At 37.7% G+C, this 20,013-nt stretch overlaps 1 protein-coding gene across 1 annotated transcript in view; it reads left to right on the top strand.

Moving 5' to 3' along the window:
- The window catches only part of LOC120523269 (very large A-kinase anchor protein), a 148,186-nt gene that overhangs the window by 24,818 nt on the left and 103,355 nt on the right, over positions 1–20,013 (top strand). Inside the window, exons 4-5 of the mRNA XM_039744445.1 lie at positions 12,385–15,754; positions 15,839–15,886. Of these exons, the coding sequence (XP_039600379.1) occupies positions 12,385–15,754; positions 15,839–15,886 (3,418 nt within the window). The remainder of the gene's footprint in view (positions 1–12,384; positions 15,755–15,838; positions 15,887–20,013) is intronic.

The raw sequence follows: 20,013 nt of genomic DNA, 5'->3' as shown, positions 1-20,013 counted from the left end.
GTGTCTGCCTGATGAACTGTGGAAGAAATTGGCAGGCGGTCTTATGAGAGAAGCCACCTTTTAACATGGGGGTTGGGGGAGGAGTTCCTCAATGGGGTAAACAGTAAAAAATGGAAGAGCTGAAAAGGGCTGGGTCTGGTGCATCCCTGAGGAGAAATAACAGAAAAAGTCTTGGAGCTTCACACTACACCTTGAATTATAGCCAGGACCACCGTCATAAGTACAGTGTTGCTTAAAAACAGTAGCAGGTGCAGTGTTACAATAATGTGTTTTGTGGGAATTGTCTTGCATCATGCAGCTTTGTCGAAGAAGTGTGTATATATTAGAGATTTGTAAATATTCAGAAGAAAGCAATGAGAAGTCAAGCAAAACAACACCTTTTATTGGCTAACTAAAAAGATTACAATATGCAAGCTTTCGAGGCAACTCAGGCCCATTCTTCAGGGAAAATCTTGATCAGGTTAATCTTTTTTTTTTTTTTTATTAATTTTATTGTAATCATTTCATACAAATCAATCAATTTTTACAAAAAGTAGGATTGAGAACAAGTCGACGCATGCCCCTGAGAGAGAGAGCATGGCCAAAACCTAAGGCTTATAAACTTACCTAAATTGATGAGTTTGATAAGCCAATAGAGATGAATGGAGAAGAAAAAAGAAATGCTGAAATATTTGCTTCCTCCGTGCTTTAAAAGCTTATTCTAAAATATAACTGATTAGATCCTGCCATGTTTTGAAAAAAATCTGTACAGATCCTCTAACTGAGTATTTGATTTTATCAAATTTCAAATAGTATAAAACATCAGTTTCCCACTGACTTAAAAGAGGAGAGTTAGGATTCTTCCAGTTTAGTAAAATAAGTCTATGTGCCAAAAGTATAGTGAATGCAATCACAGTTTGTTTGTCCTTCTCCACTTTAAACCCATCTGGAAGAACACCAAACACAGCTGTTAATGGGTTAGTAGGGATTGTGACACCAAGGCTGTCTGAAAGGCACTTAAAAGTTTTGGTCCAAAATGATGTTAATTTAGTGCAGGTCCAAAACATATGACCCAGTGAGGCTGGGACTTAATTGCAGCGTTTGCAGGTTAGATCTTGCCCTGGAAACATTTTGGAGAGTTTTAGGTGAGACAGATGTGCTCGATATATAATTTTGAGTTGTATAATTGTATGCTTTGCGCATATGGAGCTCGAGTGAATTCTCTGCATTGCTACTCTCCACTCCTTTTCTGATATTTTGATTAAGAGATCTTTTTCCCAGTGTCCTCTTGGATCTTTGAAACGGAGGGACTGTAAAATAATCTATAATAATAAAAGGCAAATCCCTCACTGACTCACTCACTCACTCACTGACTCACTTACTCACTGACTGACTCACTCATCACTAATTCTTCAACTTCCCGTGTAGGTAGAAGGCTGAAATTTGGCAGGCTTATTCCTTACAGCTTACTTACAAAAGTTAAGCAGGTTTCATTTCGAAATTCTACACATAATGGTCATAACAGTCGATAACGGTCGACAACATCCGCCATGTTGAACTTTCTTATTTATGGCCCCATCTTCACGAAATTTGGTAGGCGGCTTTCCTGCGCTAACCGAAACCAATGCACTGTGAGCTGGAGGGCTGATCGCACCCCAAATAGAGACAGACGCCCCTGGGAAAACCACAAACCCTGAAACACTGACTACACATTGCTCCTTATCCTTGCACTATAACGCGTAATACAAGCTCTCGCGTACTCCGCCGACTTATAAGCCTTGCGCAGCGCCTGTCAGTTTTGGAATTGATTGTTTGCTTTTATCTCTCTCTCTGCTCCTAGCGGAACTGTTATATCTGACTTGTCATGGAGCACGTTTAAGCTCATGTTTTTTCCGGTGTCTGAATAAAAATCCTTCTTCTTTTTTCTACGACCTTCTGTGTCTCTGTGCAAATCTGTGACCCAAGCGTGACAGTACATACTTATTTCAGTGGTATTACACCACTGTCAGCCGCCATATTGAACTTTCCAACGTCACTAATTCTCCAACTTCCCGTGTAGGTAGAAGGCTGTAATTTGGCAGGCTCATTCCTTACAGCTTACTTACAAAAGCTATGCAGGCTTCATTTCGAAATTCTACGTGTAACGGTCATAACGGTTGACAATGTCCGCCATGTTGAACTTTCTTATTTATGGCCCCATCTTCACGAAATTTGGTAGGCTGCTTCCTTGCGCTAACCGAAACCAATGTACGTACTTATTTCAGTGGTATGATGCCACTGTCGGCCGCCATATTGAAGTTTTCAACGGTCTTTGTTACTTATGGGCCCATCTTCAAGAAATTTGGTACGCGGGTTCCCAACGCTAACTGAATCCTACTTACAAGTACGTACGTCCATAGCCTGCAGCTCGGTCACCGTGTGAGGCGGTGTTGGGTCCCCCATCCCAACGCCTCCCCCGTTGTTCGCTGCCTGCCTATATAAGGCCGTCCGTCGCTCTAGTCTCTACATTCCCTTCCTTGCTTCGCCACGGGATTCACGTCTCTCTGCTGATAACTACAGCCTTTTTATTTAATCCACGGCTTCTCCTCTGTTTTATTGTTCATTTGTTACGATTATAGTTTTTGTGTAGGTATTTTAGACTTAGTTTACATTGTTCAGGTACCCATTTCCTTTATCATTCCAACTATACCCCCATTAACATGTCTATCAAGGTGATCACCATCGATCAAAGAACTGTCACTTACCAAGTGGTTTCCATGCCCGGAGATGGCACCTACCTTTTCCATTCTCTTTGTTACATATTGCACGGCCATATCAGACTCACTCTTGATATCTGGAGGAACATTGTGTCTTATGTATTGAATGACTGGGACAGGTTCAAGGTGGTCGACTGATGACAGTACAGGAGATAATTATACTACACAGGAGCACTATAAGAGTGAAATGCTTAAGCCCTTCACCTATGGATCTGCATGTGAGTTGATGGCTGCTGCTGAATTGTTCGGTTGTCGCTTTCAAGTGTACCGAAATGGCCAAATATTTTACACCTTTCAACAACCGCCTATGCCTCTTAAACATCTTAGATTCACAGGTGACAATTTCAGTAGTGGACACTTTTGATGTTTATGAATGTTTAAACTCTCAAAAGCTGGATGTGAAGTTATCACTGAAACCGGTTATATACTTACAACGCTTGACAGATGCCGAATGTCTCTTCAACACAGGTCCTACAAATACTGTCGTAATTGAAACAAACCATGAAACTCAAACCGATTATGACAGCAGCAATCCAAGCTGTGAGATTTGAAACAAGATTACTGTTCACATGGCCAACTGTACATTGCATGCTCAAGAGTAAGCTCCGCGCACAGCTTGGTCATATTACAACTGGAGGGCCGAACTCACAATGTGGTATACAAAGAGATCCTTAACAAATAATTATTGGTATATTTTCCCTCAGTTTAAAAAGGTTTAATTTTCTTCTTAATAAAAATTTTAAGGCAGTACTTTGCCGCTGCGAAGCGCGGGTATTTTGCTAGTTTTATATATTGCAGAGATGGTGTCTGTGTCCTTGAAATTGAACAATATTTTTTCCAGCTTGGACGAGGGTGCAAGATGAGGAAAATCAGGCAGGTTCTGTTTATGAAAGTTCCTAATTTAAACATAGTGAAAGAAATGTGTAGCTGGAATGTTAAATTTGGAATGTAATTGTTCATAGGATGCAAAGATGTTGTCTATATAAAGATCTCTAAGCAAGTTAATTCCACATTTTTTCCAGATATTAAAAACTGCATATGTTTGCGAAGGTTGAAAGAGGTGGTTCTCTTGCAGAGGTGCCACAGATAAAAGCTTCTCCATCTTAAAATGCTTTCTACATTGGTTCCATATTCTGAGTGAGTGAAGCACAATTGGGTTATTAGTATGTTGCAGATAACTTGCATTTATTGGGGCACAGAGCAGGGAATATGAAGAAGTACTGCAGGATTTTACTTCTATTGCGGACCAGGCCTGTGTATGTTCATCTATTTGTGTCCAGGTTTTTATAGCTTGTATGTCTGCTGCTCAGTAATAAAACTGAAAGTTAGATAGAGCCATGCAACCTTCTGTCTTTGGTCTTTGTAGGGTCGCTCTTTGGATATGTGGATGTTTTGGGCTCCAAATAAATGAGGTTATTGTTGAATCTAATTGTTTAAAAAATGATTTATTGATGTATATTGGAATGTTTTGAAAAAAAAAAGAAGAAGCTTAGGAAGAATATTCATCTTAACAGTGTTAATTCTTCCAGCTAGAGTGAGATGAAGGGTTGACCATCTATGCAAGTCTTGCTTAATTTTTTTCCATGCAGACGGCAAACTTTTGTTGATAAAGAGGTTTATGTTTACTTGTGATGTTTACCCCTAGGTATTTAAACTGTTCTGCAATGATAAAAGGTAGGGTGTCTAATCTAATATTATATGCTTGAGAATTCACTGGAAAGAGTACACTTTTATTCAGATTAATTCTGAGACCAGAGATCTTTTGAAATTCTGTGAGTGCTGTTAAGGCACAGACTTTTGTGGGTCTGATATATACAGTACCATATCATCTGCATATTGAGAAATTTTCTGTTCCACTCCTTCTCTGATAATCCCCTTTATCTGATGTGTATTACGACAGTGAACCGCCAGTGGTTCAGTGGCGATTGCAAATAGCAGCGGGGACAAGGGGCATCCTTGTCTGGTACCACGTTCTAGTTTAAAGTAGTCTGAACAAATGTTGTTGATACAAATTGAAGCTTCTGGATTGGTATACAGTAGTTTGATCCATGCACAAATGTTCGGGCCAAACCCAAATTTCTCCAATATAGTAAAAAGGTATTTCCATTCAATCATGTCAAATGCTTTTTCTGCATCCAATGATAATAATATCAGGTTAATCTAATAAATATAATTAGTGTTTTTTTTGTTTTCCTGGAGTTGTATTAGTATGCATTGCAGCCAAGCATTTCTAGAGTGCTATGTTCAGATCGAGGTCTGCTCACTATGTGGAGGTACTTTTTTCTTTCAGTTTCCATGTGGGGTTTCTCTTGGCACTTCATTTTCGTCCCAAAAATGTAATATATAGGTGGTTTATGACTCTAAATCAACCTGGTATGACTTTAGTTTGTGTGTGTGTGTGAGTTAGTGTATCCAGTGATGAACTGGTGTTCTGTCAGATACTGGGTTTCTGCATTGTACTTAATGCTTCCAAGGTATGCTGTAGCTTTCTGTAGCTATGTCTTGCAATAGGCGAGTATAAAAAATTAATAAGCGTGTGCATTCACCAATACTTGCCTTTTATTGAAAAACAGCTATTTGCATCTTTGTTTTCTTTTTCAATATCTACCTGTATATATGCCAACATCACATGGACAGACAGGCGAACCTCTCTGTCTTTTAAGTGAATTTGTGGATTGATTTAGAACTGCAATGTACATTAGACATGATGTGATATTTTTGAACTAGTATGCATTAGAGGCAGCAAACAATTCATTAAGTAGAAAACCTTTTTTTCCCCTTACTTACTTAATAATTATTGCTAGGTCTGACCTGGTATTAGTTTTTGTGATAAGTAGTTTGTAAAACTTTTATGAATAGGTGACTTTAATGTGAAGATTCTGTAATTTTATGCTGAAAAACTCCCCTTTTTTAATTAAAAATACCACTATTCATTATTAAACTCCTTAGACTTTAAAGTTCTTACTATTGCATGCAGTGAAGTATCCATGTCCATTCTCCACCCAAATAATAAGATAACATAGATGTGTACTTTTTAGTATAAACACAGGAATTCTTATACTAGTATATACTGTATGTATAGAAAGAAAATCTGATGAACCTGTGTCCCAGGAGAAATGAGCTGGACAATGGAGCAAAACAGCATGACTGAAGCATGAATATTGAATGAAAAAGGAAAAGAGGCTCTGCAGTCACTATACTGCATTTGCTTGCTCTGATGTAAATAAACTGTATCGATTATAAGTACAAAAATGCAGTGCCCAATTAAATGAAATACAAAGAATGTGTTAATATTGGGAGTGTTAAAGTATTTAGCTGTTTAATTTTAGTAATCCTTAACATCAGTTCACAATCTGTTTATTTGTTAGTTAGGTGCTACAAAAAAGTGTATGGGCCTTACTGGTACTGTATATATTTTCTTTTCTTTCTTCTTCTGTGATTTGTTTTCATTAACTCTACCTTAGCTTTTTGTATCATTCCTAAACTGTCCAGTTAGAGGGAGTGGTATGGTATTAAACCTATAAAAAGAAGGCAGTTTTATGATGCAGTTTGTTTGCTTAGATGATCCAGAGTAGCTCTTTTAGCTTATGGCCGTCTAACTCTCCTTGTCAGCTCCTTCACCATTAACGTAATTGCTAATTCTTTTGGAATACCATGTACAAAACACAGCAGATTGTTTTCTAAGACATAGAAGAATTATTGCAGGAAAACAGTCTTTTGTGAACTACATTGTCATTATAAAACTTATAGGTCTTAATTAACTCTTTTAACTCACTGTCTGTTGTGCAAAAAGCCTGAAGTAAAAATCTTTAATTTCTTTCTTTTCTATTATTTTTAAGCTTGGTTACGTTTGTGCAATCATGGTGAAAGTGATTTACTTCTCCTGCCCAGCTGCTTCAGGAGCGCATGCTGCATAGTCAGAACATAAATCTTTTACATCTAAGTAGCTAAAAGAATGATAAAAATTGAATCATACCAATCCTGTCATATACATGAATACTATTTTCAAGAAATAACACCTGGTTTTGTTATTGATTTCCTAATGACATTGAAAAAAAACTCATTCCCTCATTCTCCTTCTAAACACACACTGAGCCTTTACCATAGATTTCATATCTCCTATAAAGTTTTATGATTTCAACATATACATTTTAGACAAATATTGTACTGCAGTTCATACAGGTTACTGCCAGTATTTGCCCCAGTAGGTTGTTTCAGGCAAGTTTGACCTGTTTTCCTGTTTACATGTAGGCTTTTGATATCTTCACTGTAAGTAACAACCCACTTTAATGAAATACATTTTATTAGGTGGATAACCATTTTTCAATTGTAAAGAATATTCTTTAGATTGTTTAGATAGATAGATAGATACTTTATTAATCCCAAGAGGAAATTCACATAATCCAGCAGCAGTATACTGATACAAAAAACAATATTAAATTAAAGAGTAATAAAAATGCATGTAAAAACAGACAATAACTTTGAATAATGTTAGCGTTTACCCCTCCGGGTGGAATTGAAGAGATGCATAGTGTGGGGGAGGAAAGATCTCCTTAGTCTGTCAGTGGAGCAAGACAGTGACAGCAGTCTGGATGCAGTGGATTCTCCATGATTGACAGGAGCTTGCTTAGTGCCCATCGCTCTGCCACAGATGTTAAACTGTCCAGCTTTATTCCTACAATAGAGCCTGCCTTCCTAACAAGTTTGTCCAGGTGTGAGGTGTCCTTCATCTTTATGCTGTCTCCCCAGCACACCACCGCATAGAAGAGGACACTCGCCACAACCATCTGGTAGAACATCTGCAGCATCTTATTGCAGATGTTGAAGGACGCCAACCTTCTAAGGAAGTATAGTCAGCTCTGAGCTTTCTTACACAGAGCATCAGTATTGGCAGTCCAGTCCAATTTATCATCCAGCAGCACTCCCAAGTATTTATAGGTTTGCACCTTCTGCACACAGTCTCCTCTGATCATCACGGGGTCCATGAGGGGCCTGGGCCTCCTAAAATCCACTACCAGTTCCTTGGTCTTGCTGGTGTTCAGGTGTAAGTGGTTTGAGTCACACCATTTAACATAGTCTTTGATTAGCTTCCTATACTCCTCCTCCTGCCCACTCCTAATGCAGCCCACAATAGCAGTGTCATCAGCAAACCTTTGCACATGGCAGGACTCCGAATCGTATTGGAAGTCTGATGTATATAGGCTGAACAGGACCGGAGAAAGTACAGTCCTTGCGGTGCTCCTGTGTTGCTGACCACAATGTCAGACCTGCAGTTCCCGAGACTCGCATACTGAGGTCTGTCTGTAAGATAGTCCACGATCCATACCACCAGGTGAGAATCTACTCCCATCTCTGTCAGCTTGTCCCTAAGGAGCAGAGGTTGGATGGTATTGAAGGTGCTAGAGAAGTCCAAAAACATAATTATTACAGCACCACTGCCTCTGTCCAAGTGGGAGAGGGATCGGTGTAGCATATAGATGATGGCATCCTCCGCTCCCACCTTCTCCTGGTATGCGAACTGCAGAGGATCGAGGGCGTGGCGGACCTGTGGCCTCAGGTGGTGAAGCCGCAGCCGCTCCATGGTCTTCATCACATGTGACGTCAGAGCAACAGGCCGGAAGTCGTTCAGCTCACTAGGATGTGGTACCTTTGGGACTGGGGTGATACAAGATGTTTTCCAAAGCCTCGGAACTCTCCCTCGTTCAAAGCTTAGTTTGAAGATGCGCTATAGAGGACTCCTCAGTTCCAGCACACAGGCCTTCAGCAGTCGTGGCAATACTCCATCTGGACCTGCTGCTTTGCTGGCACGAAGTCTCCTTAGCTCTCTGCTCACCTGTGCTGCTGTAATTGTGGGTGGGGATGTCTCTACTATGATGGTATCAGCAGAAGGATGGTTGGAGGATGCAGTACTCCGAGGTGAGAGTGGGTTAGGGTGGTCAAACCTGTTAAAGAAGTTGTTCAATTTGGTTTGCTCTCTCCACGTCTCTCTTGATGGTGGCACCCCGCTTCTAGCTGCAGCCAGTGATGATCTTCATCCCATCTCACACTTCCTTCATGCTGTTATTCTGCAACTTCTGCTCCAGCTTTCTCCTGTACTGCTCCTTCGCTGCCCTGAGCTGGACTCGGAGTTCCGTCTGCACGCACTTGAGCTCATGCTTATTGTTATTTTGTCAGCTTATGCTGACAAGCAGTTGCTTCTTCTAAAGTGTATGACCATTAGTCAAAACAATGACATTCATCTTCCTTAACTGTGATTTCAGTAACTTAAAGGCATAGTTTTGAATCATCCAGATGACACTTGGACATGCTCTGAAACTGAAATATGATTCTAATTCTGTTTTATATTCTGCATCTTGTTGTGACAGCAGTGGTCGCTGTTGCCCCATGACACCCATAGACACCTCCAGACACCAGGTAAAAGTCCAAGAAATTAATTTAATATTTCTAATAATGTGCACAAAGCACCTCCACCTCCACTATACTCAATAATACAACAATAAAAATAATAAATCAATACAATACACAATCAATAATCCTCCTCTCCACCCAGCAACTTGGTCGCACTCTCTCCCAACTCCGGCTCAGTCTGCTGGGGTTCCCCATCATCCTTTTATAGTCCTTGACCCGGAAGTGCTTCTCTCCCTCAGTCCATGTGATTTCATAGCACTTACGGGTCAGATGGAAACTTTCCTTTATTTCAGCCCGGAAGTACTTTAGTTCTTCCATCCCCGTAACTTGTAAGTACTTCCGGGCTATAATAGAAGCAATGTTCATGTCTCCCTGTAGCGTCCCCTGGTGGCCCCCACGGTATCCAGCAGGGCTGTGAAGCCGAACTCCATTGTCCATGATGCCCTGCTTGAATTTGGGGCACCTCCATGTTGCAGGGAGGACTCCATTTAGTGGTGTGGTGGTGTTGGTCGGGATAAACTGCCAGCCATATCTCACATTGTAAATGTGAGAACTAAAATTAACAGGGTAATGCATATTCATGTTTTTATAAGTCAGAGTTGTTGTATGTTAGCAGAGATCAAAGAAAAAGATTGATGCAAATTCTGAAGAAGAAAAAACACTCCTGAAGAAGGTTGCATTAACTGAATGAAGGCTAGAATTTCAGTGCGTCTTCTGCATGTGAGCATTGCACAGATGACAGCAGAGATTGCTTGGAAAAAGTTGTAACCAGGAGGTAAAAAAGAACAAACATATACTTTAAGGTAATACCTGCAAAACTCATTATTTTCGTACTGGATTTTGTAAGTAAAAAAAAACAAAAAACGAAACAGATATGGCAGAACTGATTTGCCAGCAGCTCAAACAGGGATAAGCTAAGGTAAAATAACTGATCTTTCACCTTGTTTTAAATATTGAGACCAACTGAGCATCATTTGAATTCACTACCAGGTCATTGCAAAGTCTTGGTAAATAATGTTGCTAGTGCATTTGCTGATTGCCTCTGATCTTTAAATAATAAGCAGTTAAGAAGCTACTGTAAATATGGTGAAAGGCAGCTTAACTAATCATGGTTTTATGAAGTTTGAATGTTTAAGATGTTGTTTTATTCTGTACAAAGTTTTCTTTTACAGCATTAAATTAAAGATTCTGCTTGTTTAATCCACAGAAACAAAAGTTGTCTCAGCCCTGTTTTTATATCTTGGGTAGTGTTTCAGAAGTGTCATCATTTTTTTTTTTTTTTTCTTTTCATTTGCTCACCTGACGCAGTAAGTCTGTGCCAGCTGTTTGTATTACTTTAAATCATAGCAACCCCACAGTTAATGATAAGCAAACGGAAATAACGGTAGTTGTTTAAAGAGTTAGCAAGTGTTAAGCTGTTCAAGCCATTCGAGATTTCAGAAAAAGATCAACTCCACTTCTAATGGTACTGTATGTTATGATCATTTTTAATGGTTTTAAATACAATACATAGCTTTAAAAATCTAGACGAGATCTAGAAAGCAAGCACTGCAAGGTATTTTTCTCAGGTAGGCCGAGGATTGCTGTACAGTAAGAAGTTAATGTTTACTTGTTTCTTATGCCAAGGGTAAATAGGACAAAGTAAGAGAAAAACGTTTTTATGAAACCTAATCCTTGATTTAAAAAAAAAAAATGAGAGACTTTTTTCTTTTTTAATTTATGCTAGCCCAGGGCAGCATTTTTGCATGGTTGGTAGTACTGGCACCTAACAGATACAGTGTCTTGGGTTCCAGTCCCACTCCTTGATGTTGTCTACCTGAAGTTTGTTCACTCTTTCAATGTCATTGTATTTTTTTTTTGTATAGTCGGGCTTTCCTCCCCCTTTTCTGTTTAAGTTCATTGCTTGCTCAAAATTGTCCCCATGTGAGTGTGTGTATGTTTGTGTGTACGTGCGTGCGTGCTCTTCTCTGCCTTACACACAGCATTCCATGACCCTGAATTGGATTAAGCAAATTTATGAATGTTATATTTTCTTAATTAAAATATTTTTTTTCCTTTTTTCAGTTGAAGCTTTTATGTAACATGCCCATCCTATAAGACTATCACACATATAGAATGCTAGAATATTTTTTTTTCTAGGTATTCAACTTTCCATGCCCTGGCTCAAAAACATGGTGATTAGGTTAATTGGTGAGTAAGTGTGCTTCGTAATTGACTGTTGCACCTCCTAATGCATCTGAGATAAGTCCTAGGCTTTTATGCACCTTGTATTGGAGTAATAACATTTTTTATCTGGTAATGTTTTTAGCTATGCAGTATAGATACACGGTGGTTAGCACTGCTGTCTCATAGTGCTGGAAACCTGGATTCATTTTCCAGCTTGATCACTGTCTGCGCACATTCCTCTAATTTCTTTGTGTAGGTTTTGTTGAAGTACTGCAATTTTCCTGCCATATCCAAAAAATGCAGGATGGCTATTATATGAGTGAGTATGGGCATATGTGCATGTATGGCTTCTGATGAAGTGGTATTGATTCTGTGAAGTGCTGGCTTGGAAGAATATAGATTAAGAAAATAAATGAATGATTAATGTATTTTATGTCATGTAGTAATATTTTAACGGTGGCGCAGTGGTAGCGCTGCTGCCTTGCAGTTGGGAGACTCGGGTTCGCTTCCCGGGTCCTCCCTGCGTGGAGTTTGCATGTTCTCCCCGTGTCTGCGTGGGTTTCCTCCTACAGTCCAAAGACATGCAGGTTAGGTGGATTGGAGATTCTAAATTGGCCCTAGTGTGTGCTTGATGTGTGGGTGTGTTTGTGTGTGTCCTGTGGTGGGTTGGCACCCTGCCCAGGATTGGTTCCTGCCTTGTGCCCTGTGTTGGCTGGGATTGGCTCCAGCAGACCCCCGTGACCCTGTATTCGGATTCAGCGGGTTAGACGATGGATGGATGGATAATATTTTAACTACATAGCACATTCCCAGTAATAAGTGCAGGCTACTACCTCATAGTTCCTAAATTATGGGTTCAAATCCCAGCCCAGCCACTGAATATTTAAAGTTTACAAATTCAGAAAAATGATGGATAGTAGATACATTAAAAAAAAATATATACACATTTTTTTATAATTTCTATATTAAGTGGAAATTACAAGGGCTGCACTGCCAATGTGATTTGAAAATGAAGTCATAATCTTATGTTCCAAAGCAATTCTTTGTTAAACTGTATTCTTTTCTTTTTTAACAGGCAATTTAATGACCATGAGAACAATGAGAATCATCTTATGCAGGGTGTAGATGTCACATGCTCAACAGAGGAGAATAATAGCCAGGAATCTGATCTAACCTCCTTTTCTTCACCTGTTGTTACTTATGGAACTTATCGAGGACTAAAAAAGATCAAAAAGCTAATGAAAAAACATTATCTTCAAGTTGATTTGCCTATACCAGAAGGAGGTGAAGAAAGCATACCTGTGACCTGCATAATTACTGATATTTTACCAACTCAGGCTGAAGCAGATGATCTTGTCCCAAATCCAGAAGTATATTTGACGAATTTGCCAGATTTAACCACAACAGTTTCATCAAAGACAATTTCTGAGCAAGAGTTTAGCAGTAAAATTTTCAGCATGCCCAATGATGAGAAGAAAAGAAGTCAAGAAAAATTTTTTAATGTTGTTGTGCAAAAGAAAGAAAATTGTGATGTTATTAATGCTTTCCATCAGGAGAACGTGGTGCCTGCTTGTTTGACAAATGGGTGCCTTTTACCTTTTGATTCCACAGGTTCCCTAGGTTGCATAGATGGAAATTCTTACACCAGCATAAGTTCAAGCACTTTATCAAATGGAGTTTTTTTTATTGAAAATAATCAATTACCATCAGAAAGTTTGAGATTGTGCACAAGTAAGTTAAATGACAGACATATCTCTGCAGTTCTGAGTGAGCAAGAAAAAGAAGTCGCTGATAACACAGAAAACCTAACCCAGTTCAAGGGCACTTTGGGATCAACGTTAGAAGCCAACAGTGTACATTACAGCCAAGATCATGGTTCCCTAGAGACTCTGCACACAAACCACCTTATCAAGTCACTGCCCCCTCCTTGCGGCCAGAAAGGCCAGCCTTCTGAAGATTGTATTTCATTAACTTTTTCCCAGGACACTGACGACAGGGAAAGTGAAATGCCTGATGCAACTTGTGTCAATTCACAAGAGTGTTTGCGGAATTCCCTACCGATACATGAAGCTACAGACAAAAGTGAATCCAAACATATATTGATGACAAGGGCAGGACTCTATGAAACGGCAGACAAAGATTTAGACGTACAAGCTTTGCAAACAGAGGCTAGACATATGGTTCAGACTATTTTAAATAGTGCCTTTGCTGTTCTAAATAAACTTGAGGCTTCTCCTTTAAGGAATGAGGACCTTTCCAAAAAAGCAGATGAGCTAAGCTTTCCAGTGGATGAATATGCACATGTAAAGGATGAACAGAAAGTGTTAATGAATGACAGTAAATCAGTGTCCTCAACAGAGGAAGGAGAGGGAAGCAGTACAATTAACATGAACTTGGCATCGTCCCTCCCTTCAATGAGGCCAGCTAGTACTGGTAAGGAGAATCAGACTTCAGCTTGTTTTAATGAGGACAGTGTGCTTTCTAATATGGCTATCAACTGTGAATTTACATCAAACCCCTCCAATCAACAAATAGAATATACTAGTTCAGTTATTGCTATAGAAGCTGTACCTGCATCAGATTTTACCAAAGAAGAAGAAGAGGATAATAAACAGGCCAAGGAAATGTTAGCCAACAATTTCTTTATAGACTCCAGTTATGTCCATCTTAACAGGTATCATAAAGATAATTTCACAAGGCCAGCCAGCTGTGATATCCAGCAAACTGATGCACAGGATAACAAATCAAATGTGGTTCACAGTCACATTCAAATTGGGAAGCCAAGTGAACTCAATGAAAACTCAAAGGCAAACCAGAATTTAGAAACTATCTGCAATGTATGTAATCTGGGGAGGGAAGCTGTTTCGGAAAAAGCAGAAAAGTTTGATTTTAATGATAACAAAGAATGTGAGGTTGATAGAGTAATATATCTAAAAGCAGTAGAAATAGTTAACGAAGTCCTTCATTTAGCTAAAGGTGCAACAAACCAAGATCAGTGCAGCAATCATTTACCCTGTACTTTTGATAAACACACTGTGTTAATATCACAGCAGATAATGAATTCAGATCACTGTTTCAGTGAAGCAAGCGACTTAGGTAGCGGCCATTCAGAGGATTTGGTAGTGGTGCAAGAGGATAGTTCTGATATTCTAATGCTGCCAAGTAGTTGTTCTGATTGTAATTTTATTTCATTAGCTCATATTTTAGAACATTCACAGAATTCTGAACAAATAGACCCTCAGATTATCTTCATGGAAATGGGCAATAGCAATGCAGATGCAGAACTAACCACAGTTATGGAAAATAATACCCAAGAAAATTGTAGTAGCCATGATATACAGCAAAATGAACATGGCTCATTTGAAGGGGGGAGTCCAGCACAAGGTGCTTCAGGTGACTGTGATTTCAGAGCAGATAATAAGGCAATTACTAATAATAATTATTCCCATGTTTTGGATTGTACACTGGATCAAAACACTGACAGTCATAGAAATGAAAAGGATAAAATAAAAATTGTGAATAGCATACTGATTACTGATACTGACACTCCTGTTCAAAAATCTAAAGATAGTGTTGAACAAAGTTTTCACTCCACATTTCCAGCAAGTGACATTGTAGTCCCTAAAGACCTAAATTCGAGTAATACAAAAGACTTTTTAGGCTTGAATGAGGATCAGAGTGCATTTCAGAAAGCAGCTGAGGGTGATCCTTCCTATATAAACCTTTCTGTGGAAACTCCTAATAACATATTCAAAGATATCTTTGATGACATGAAAGAGGAAGAAGAACTTGAGCAACTTAATTCTATTCTGGATTCAGATATACTTTTGTGTCCCAGTTTTAGAAGGGGGAAAGTTTATCCCACTTCCTTATCTCCGATTTTTGAAGAAGAAAGCTTTAGAGAAGAGTCACTTCTAGACGACCAGGCTGACTCTCCTTTTCCTGATGAAGCACTAAAAAGCAAGGTGGAAGACGCATCTTCTATTCTTTCACTTCTCCAGCTGGTAAGTGATCGGTTGAGACTTAGTACATTATCTGAAAGTATTGATGACGATTGTTCAGATACTCATATGCCTGGAGTTAATTTTGACTCTGAAAACGAAGAAATTGTCAACCATATGCCTAATACAACAGACTGCAGCAATGACTCGAGCTTACCAAATGTGCCACAAGACATTTCTAATCAAAATGTATCTTTTCACAATATTAAAACCTCTCAACTTCCAGATCATAAAGATTCTCGGTCCTCACCTAGTTCATTTTCATTTGCTCATAAAGCTACTGCAGAGACTCCATTTTATCAGTATGTGCAAAGTATGAACTCCTCCCTCTCAGTTCCGCCTCCACATGATACCCAAGAGAGTAAGAGAACCAAGCAAGATTTATCAAATACAATTAATTGGAATGACAAGGTTCCTGACATTCAATGTGAAAAGCCATCATTGGTAAGTACACTTACTGTTACTGCTAAAGATTAATATGTCTTGTTTGAAGATCTGTTTTTACTGTTGTTCCTTTATCATTTGTAGAGTTTAATTGACAGGAAGAATGTGAAAATCAACCCTCGACCAGGAAAGGTAAATTACTTTTTTTAACCATATTATCATTAAACCAGATTATTACATTATTTTGATATGGTACAGGTGAGATATTGGTGGATCTTGTAGCATCTTCCGTGATCTTTTGTAAATATGAGTGGATATTGTGGATTTCGTGAAATGTTTAATGGTAAACTAATAAATGTATAGATGGAATAGAAAAGCCAGTCTTCATGTATTTTATCTGTAAGAGGTTTTCTTTCATTTTTTAACATGGCAATATTGTTCTGAATATTCACAGAACTTATTTTGAATTGAATTGCGTGAAACTTAGTCATTCACAATCTAGTACTATATTGTAAGTACCTACTTGAATGTGACCTGCATTGGAAGTCATATCTAGAGCAGATTCCGGCTGTGCATCTGCTTTTATGGTAGACTTTGCACTCTTTCAGGATTCTGTGAAATGAGCATGATCAGAAAATTAATTGACATATTACTGCCATAAGCAGATAATTTAGATAAATTGTGACTTGGCTGCCAATCTGTTAAATACTCATTTGAGAAATGGAATCTTTATAGGAATATTCTACATTTGTTTTCCTTCTGTATCCCTCTCAGTTTTTCAAGCCAAAGTGTAAGTAGAGATCTCTTTCAGATTGCAAGTTTTATGTTTTGATTATACTGATTATATTATTAATAATTCTGAATTGTGTTTTCCCAGTTTTATATTTTCAAAATAGAGTCACAAAATATCACAGAAAAAATATCCATTGGATTAAATAATTGAAGTGAAACATAAAGTGTGATTTTTATTTGTTCACTCTGGTTCCACATGTCTTCTAAAATCTGGACACAGATCTTATAAGATTAATTGATTTATTGTTTTTTTTTATTTCTTTTTCCAATGCAATATTGTAGGTAGCAGGGTACTTAGGAAGCTCTGGTTTTCCATTATATCTTTTGTGAAGCGGATTATGACAATTAGGAGACTTTTGAGTGTATCCTGTGACTGATATCCCATCTAGGATTGACTCTTGACTTGTGCCTGTTACTTGGTATTTTAAAAAGAGATTTCCAAAAATTTAATGGATGGATGACTTTAACAAAGAAAACATACCAGGAAAAATAAACACTTCTCCTAAATCCCTTAAAAACAACAATATGTTGGTCTATTACAAGCAAAAGTGAAATAATCATTATGAGAAGAGTTTTACTGTTTATTTGATTCATATTGTGTCTTGTTGGAGTCAGCATAAGTCAGTATCCTAAAATACTGTGTGAAACCATACTGTATGTCAGGCCTGGTTTAATGATAGACAACCAAGTACTTTGACTTCCATTAGTATATTGCTTTACATAGCATGTTATTCAGGACTCAGGGTAGCTTCCCTTGTGGCGAAAAACTCTCCCTTTACAGAAGCATAATTCACATATACTATGCTCTGGGATAGGCTTTGGTATGAAAGGCAAATCTATAGGCAGATTGATGGATCCATGTTACTGTAACAGTCTATCATAGCTTTGTTTATGGTGGCAACAACCCTATAAAAAATAAAATTGCCTATATTTGCCACCCTACCACTATTTTGTGATTAATGTGATTCTATTATTATTAAGTTCAATTTGCGGAGATTGTGAATTTCTAGAACACTTATATTTGGTAATTCATTTTCAGCTTAAACATATATCTATACAAATTCTAAAATACTTTCTCAAAATTAAGAGGCAGTAGCTTAAGGAGCAATAGCCTGGCAGTTTTATTGATGAATGATCATATATTCATGGAAATACTGGGTAGTAGTTATGGTCATTAATAGAGGTCTCTGGGAATTGAAATATTTAAACATGATTTAAAAGAAGTCTTCAGCTTATGTTTTTTAAACAGCAGAAATTCTGATGTTTCATGCATAAAATATGAATTTTCACTGTAATGCCTTTCATTTTGAGAAGCCCATTCTAGTATGGCCTTGTCCTTGCATGTGAAACCACTGTAGTAGAAGGGGCATTCTTTTTTTACTATTAAGCTATAAAAGGTTTTCCAATTTATTTAACTCACCAGTGTATAATTGTGATGAGTCTATTTTGACTAGCTAGTATTCATCTTTAAAATCCCCTTTGCAAATTGTGTGCTAAATATTTGTTTAAAAAGCAAAAGAGCTGGAAGTAGACAGGTTAAGATTATAGTCAGAGGTCAGACTGAGTTTGTTCAGATGACACTTAGTAGCAGATGGCAGCATAGTGTAGCATTAGCCCCTTAAGTTAATTTTGGCCCTGTGGAATTAATGTTTCCATATTGTCATGAGGCTGTTCTTTGAAGGAGGCTCTGTAATAAGAAACCATTGGTTGCAGAATTTAACTTTGATGATACACTGTAAATGAATAAAATCTTGTCTCATCATGCTTATGATAATGATGGTAGCTTTTTAAAAGATAATACTTTGAAATCAAACTTAAATGAGGCAATTGGCATTTTCTTAATTTAGCAAGATGTATGGTAAAAACAGTACTGAAAATTCTCACTGAAGTTTTTCAGAATGTGATATTATTCATCCATTTTCTAAACCTATTTTTATTGGTCAAGATTGAATGAGACTGGAGCTTATGCTAGAAGCAGTATTCAGACCCCAGAATGGGGTGCCATTTTGTCGTAGGGCACATTCAAACACAGCAACACAAACAGACAAAACTATGCAGTGTCAGTTTAGAGTCTTCCTTTGTTGATTAAATGCCTTTTAAATGTAATAAAAAATTGAGACAATATTGAGAGATTATTCAAACTTTATACAAGAAATGCAGTTGTCACACCTGGAAACAAGTGTCAAGTAACAACATCTCCAGAGGCTATATTTTTATAACTTTTTATTAGACCAAACTGAACAACATATTTATTTACAGACATAAATGTGAAATATTAATTTTGGAATTAAAAATTTCCAGTAAGTACAATATTCTTAATACAGGCTCATTGACAACGAATACAGGTATATGTGAATTTTGGGTTTCTTTCAACTTATCGCTCTTATTCTTATGTGTATAAGGCATATAAAAGAATTTCACTTAAAGTGCATTAATAATGTACATGGGTGATGCATGTACTTGTTTTAGCTACTGTCTAAAAATACCTTAATACCATATTCAGGTGTGAGCAGTGATGCCCATAACATTGAGTTTGCATCATCTTCTTGTACTGGCCTGGTATCCTTTAAATACTTCAGTTTCCCTCTGAGTGAGCACTGTACAGTGGACTATTCTGTCTCTTACTGTATATGATTGCTTCTGAGAAAGACTGGAAAACACAAAGTTGAAGAGCAGGATGGCAACGGTTGATGCATTAGAGCAAAAAAAGTTAAAATTGGAATCTGTTACTCATTCAGCAGGTTTTCCATCTGAGAGTAAATGCAATTTCCAAAATATTTTAATTATGCCTAATGCATCCCGATTATTAGACCCTAGCTCAAGTCAAAAGATTATAATTTACATGTTCTTTATGCATTCATATATATTTGTTTGTTTTTTTGTTTTTTTTTTTTCCTCAAAAATATACACATTAGGCTAACTGTAGACTCCAAATTGCTTCTTACTGGTGCATGGCTTTTTCTTGCACTGGAGAGAGCTTTCTGAGGTTGTTTCAAGTCTTATACGCAGTGCAGCCCATGTAAGGTTTGGCCCTTGTGACTCTGTAAAAGTATGTTCAAAAGCAATGGGGTGGATGACTATTTATATTTTTGTTTGTCATCATTTAAAGATGAAAAATATCAATATGGGGAATTTTTTATGTTATAGTTAAAATAAGGAAATTGTCATAATAAATGTTGAGAAAATTTGGGTTTACATAGTGATTCTGAAGAGCAGAAATGCAAGAACACTGTTTCTCCAGTGTTTTCTAGTATACATTTGTTATAGGATGGTAGTGCGGCATCATGCCTGATACAGTGGATGTTAAGCTCCTAAGTAATCTGTGACACTAAGTAAATCACTGTTTTCACTTAAACTATTAAAATATATGCCTTGTAACTTGGTATTTGTAAAGCATCTTGGGTGGATTTGCTGTATAGAAATGTTGTTTGATATTACAGTACACCAATTTCCAGAGTTTTTTTTTTGATATGTACTGTATAGTTTTTTTTGCATTTGCTATGATTAAATATATGCAATATTTAAGT

Source organism: Polypterus senegalus, chromosome 2, assembly GCF_016835505.1.
Source record: "Polypterus senegalus isolate Bchr_013 chromosome 2, ASM1683550v1, whole genome shotgun sequence".
NCBI classification, from domain to species: domain Eukaryota; kingdom Metazoa; phylum Chordata; class Cladistia; order Polypteriformes; family Polypteridae; genus Polypterus; species Polypterus senegalus.
This window is presented reverse-complemented; position numbering and strand designations above follow the sequence as displayed.